We start from the raw sequence: 3,627 nt of genomic DNA on the forward strand, positions 1-3,627 counted from the left end.
AGCGCGGCGGATTGACCGTTGTAGTAGTGCCATTGACGGCATTACGGGCGGATTTGCAACAGCGATGCCAGGCCGCCGGCATTCCATGTGTCGAGTGGGCCAGCCATCGACATCCCGATCATGCGGCCATTGTGTTCGTCACGCCCGAGTCCGTGTTCACGGACGGGTTCCAGTCGTTTTTGAACCGCCAGCGCGAGTTGATGCGGTTGGACCGGATTGTTATCGATGAATGCCATATGATGTTGAGCGAGTCCACGACGTTTCGCCCACGGTTACAGCAATTAGGTCGATTGCATCAGTGTGGCGTGCAGATGGTGTTTTTGACCGCGACATTGCCCCCATGCGAGGAGACCCGGTTGTTCAAGCGAATGCAAGTGGAGCGGGAGGACATCAGTATCCACCGCGAGCGAACCAGCCGTCACCATGTGGCATACCGGGTGTACCGGCCCGTGATTGCATCGGCATTTCGATCCCAGACGCAATGGATCGAGCAGCCCAGTATCCAACAGTTCATTCGTGACCGCGTACGGCGCGCGCGGCCCGGACGAGTGATTGTGTACGGCAGCACCCGGAATATTGTGACGCAGGCGGCCCAGATATTAGGATGTGCCGCATATTACAGCGACCAGGACAGTAAGTTAGGGATATTGGAACAGTTCCGACGTACGGCGAATGGGGTGATTGCAGCCACGAGTGCATTAGGGATGGGCGTGGATATTCCCGATATTCGATGCATCATTCACATCGGGTTTCCCCGGTCGTTGTTGGATTACGCACAAGAAAGTGGCCGTGCCGGACGGGATCAATTCCCCAGTGAAGCCATTATCATCCAGCCGGAAGGGTTTGACGAGGTCCCGGCATGGTTTGACCAGAACACGCCCCGCGAGCAAAGCGGGTTCGAGTTAGTCCGGCAGTACATGGCCAGTGATCATCAGTGTCGTCGAGCGGTGTTGGATGGTTATTTGGATGGGGAGATCGATGGAGATACCCGCGAGCAGTGCGGCGACCACGACCGGCAGTTCGGGTTCGTCGAGCAACGGTGTGATCAATGTGACCCCGATTGGGAGGCGGCCGAGACCGATGATAGGGACAGTGATACCGAGATGGATGATCCCCATACGAGCATCCCGAGCAGCGCGTCGGACGCCGGGGTCCCCATTGAGGCGCAGCATCGGTACCATCAGCAGGAGATGGTGCAGACGGCGATTTCGGAGCGAGTGCGGACGTTGCAAGCGCAGCAGTTATCGGACGAGGAGTTTTTAGCGCAGGAGGCACGGCAGTGGAACCACCGATGTTGGTTATGCGTGCAGGCGCAGCGGGATGATGTCCAGCATGATTTGTGGAGTTGCCCCGCGGGCGAGAGTGCAGAGTGTCGACGATGGGTGCGGGCGATTCGGGATTCGATACAGTATATAGCAGGAGGATTTTATTGTTGTTATTCGTGTGGTATGCCGCAGTCGATTTGTCCCGGTTGGGAGGCCGGGCAGCAATGTGAATACCGGCAGTTTTTGTATCCGATGATGGCGATGTTAATCCATTGGCAATGGGCCGATGGGCGACAGGGAGGGTACGAATGGTGGCGCCAGCGGATGAAGAGTGCCAATATCCGCGTGACGGATTTAGACGCCGTACGAGCATATTTAGCGCAGTCCGTGGACACCAGGCATTCCCGGTTAGCGCATGAGTATGTTTGGTTGCGTCGGATGTATCAAGAGTATGGGTTTTCGTGAGATTGCAAAGATATGGCAGGTATATATATAGGTAGATCGGTTAGGATTGGAGATGTATATTTCAGTACGAGATTTCCCGAGGAGACCAAAGAGATAGAATTTACATATCGTGGTTAGGGTTATCGATATTAGAGTTTCCGATAATATGGAGTTTAGGCGAGAGGGTAGTGATAAATTTAAGGGGTCAGGGTTATAGCGGCGTAAGGGGGTAGGGTTCCATGTTTCCGGGGTATGTTATTAGTATTAAGAATAAGGATATATATATAGATATATAAACGGAGGAGTATAATAAGGTAGGAAGTAAATAGATATTCGATAAATATAAATAGGATAGGAGGTAGAATAGTAGTAGCGAACAGGAGGAGGTTATTAGTTAAATCGAGGGGTAAGGGTTTTAATAGAGAGGGAGAGAGAGGGGGTAGGGATATTGTAGTATAAGGGGTTAGGATTATAACGGGGTAAGAGGGTAGGGTTATATTAAGATGTAGTAAGATATCGGCGTAGGGTAGAGTAGGATAATAAAATAAATATTTGGAAAGGGCAGTAGGGGAAGATATATAAGTGAACAGAGATCGGAGAGAAAGGGATATATATTAGGAGGAGGATTAAATTCGAAGGTATATGGATGGAGATATATATACAAGGGTAATAGGGATAGGACGATATATAAGAATTTCAAATGGGGAAGAAGGTTCAGAGTAGGATAAATAGGTCGGTAGAGTTTAAGATAGTGGAGTAGTGAAATTAGAAGGATAGTAGGTAAGGAGGTTAGATAGATAAGTCGGATAGAGAAAATAAGTAGGAGGTACGGGATATAATAGTAAAATAGTAGGAAAGGGGATTAGTATAGGAAGGAGGGTATTAATTATAATGTAAGAGGATGGTAGTAAGGATTATAGGAAGAATTAAAGTTATAAGGATTTATAGAGGAAGGGATATTATTAGACATAAGGACAGAAGTAAAATGGGATAGGAATAATAAGAGGAAAAGGATATAAAGGTAGTAGTGAAGTAGGTAAAAGAGGGAAGGAATAGTTAAGGGATATGGGTACAGGATATAGTTATAGTAAAGGGGTGAGGGTTTTATTAGCGAGAGGGTAAGGGTTTTATTAGCGAGAGGGTAAGGGTTTTATTAGCGAGAGGGTGAGGGGTTTCGTAGCGAGAGGGTGAAGGGTTTAGTAGTGAGAGGGGAAGGGTTTAGTAGTGAGAGGGGAAGGGATTTAATAGTGAGAGGGGAAGGGATTTAATAGTGAGAGGGTAAGGGTTTTATTAGCGAGAGGGCAAGGGTTATCGCAGCGAGAGGGTGAGGGGTTTAGTAGCGAGAGGGTGAGGGGTTTAGTAGTGAGAGGGGAAGGGATTTAATAGTGAGAAGGGTGAGGGATTTAATAGTGAGAAGGGTGAGGGGTTTAGTAGTGAGAGGGGAAGGGATTTAATAGTGAGAAGGGTGAGGGATTTAATAGTGAGAGGGGTAAGGGGTTTAGCATGATTAGAAGGGTTAGGGTTATAGCATGATAAGAGGGGTGAGGGTTTTAGCATGATGAGAGGGGTAAGGGTTTTAGCATGATGAGAGGGGTAAGGGTTTTAGCATGATTAGAAGGGTGAGGGTTATAGCATGATAAGAGGGGGGAGGGTTTTAGTAGTAAGGTAATTAAGAGAGGTCAGGGTTTTAGTAGTAATATAGGTAATAGTTAGTAGTAGTGAGAAGTAAGGGTTTTAGGTATAGAAGACGGTAGGAGAGGTGAAAGGGGGATGGAAGTTTAGGAGAGGAGATGGATGTTTATTTAGGAGAGATGAAGTTAGGTGAATTAGGCGGGGTTGGGGTTAGGGTTAGGGTTAGGGCTTAGGGTTAGGGTTAGGGTTAGGGTTAGGGTTAGGGTTAGGGTTAGGGTTTAGGGTT

General features: G+C 48.2%; 1 protein-coding gene across 1 annotated transcript; it reads right to left on the reverse strand.

Annotated features, from left to right (window-relative positions):
* Nucleotides 1–902: 902 nt before the first annotated feature.
* On the reverse strand, nt 903–1,181 carry N7446_010882 (uncharacterized protein; the record flags this gene model as incomplete). Its single annotated transcript, XM_058519625.1, has 1 exon — nt 903–1,181. The coding sequence occupies one exon, from the start codon at nt 1,179–1,181 to the stop codon at nt 903–905; it is 279 nt and encodes a 92-aa protein (XP_058368463.1).
* Between the last annotated feature and the right edge of the window lie 2,446 nt (nt 1,182–3,627).

Source organism: Penicillium canescens, assembly GCF_028828765.1.
Source record: "Penicillium canescens strain IBT 15451 chromosome Unknown utg000007l_segment0_segment0, whole genome shotgun sequence".
Lineage (NCBI taxonomy): Eukaryota > Fungi > Ascomycota > Eurotiomycetes > Eurotiales > Aspergillaceae > Penicillium > Penicillium canescens.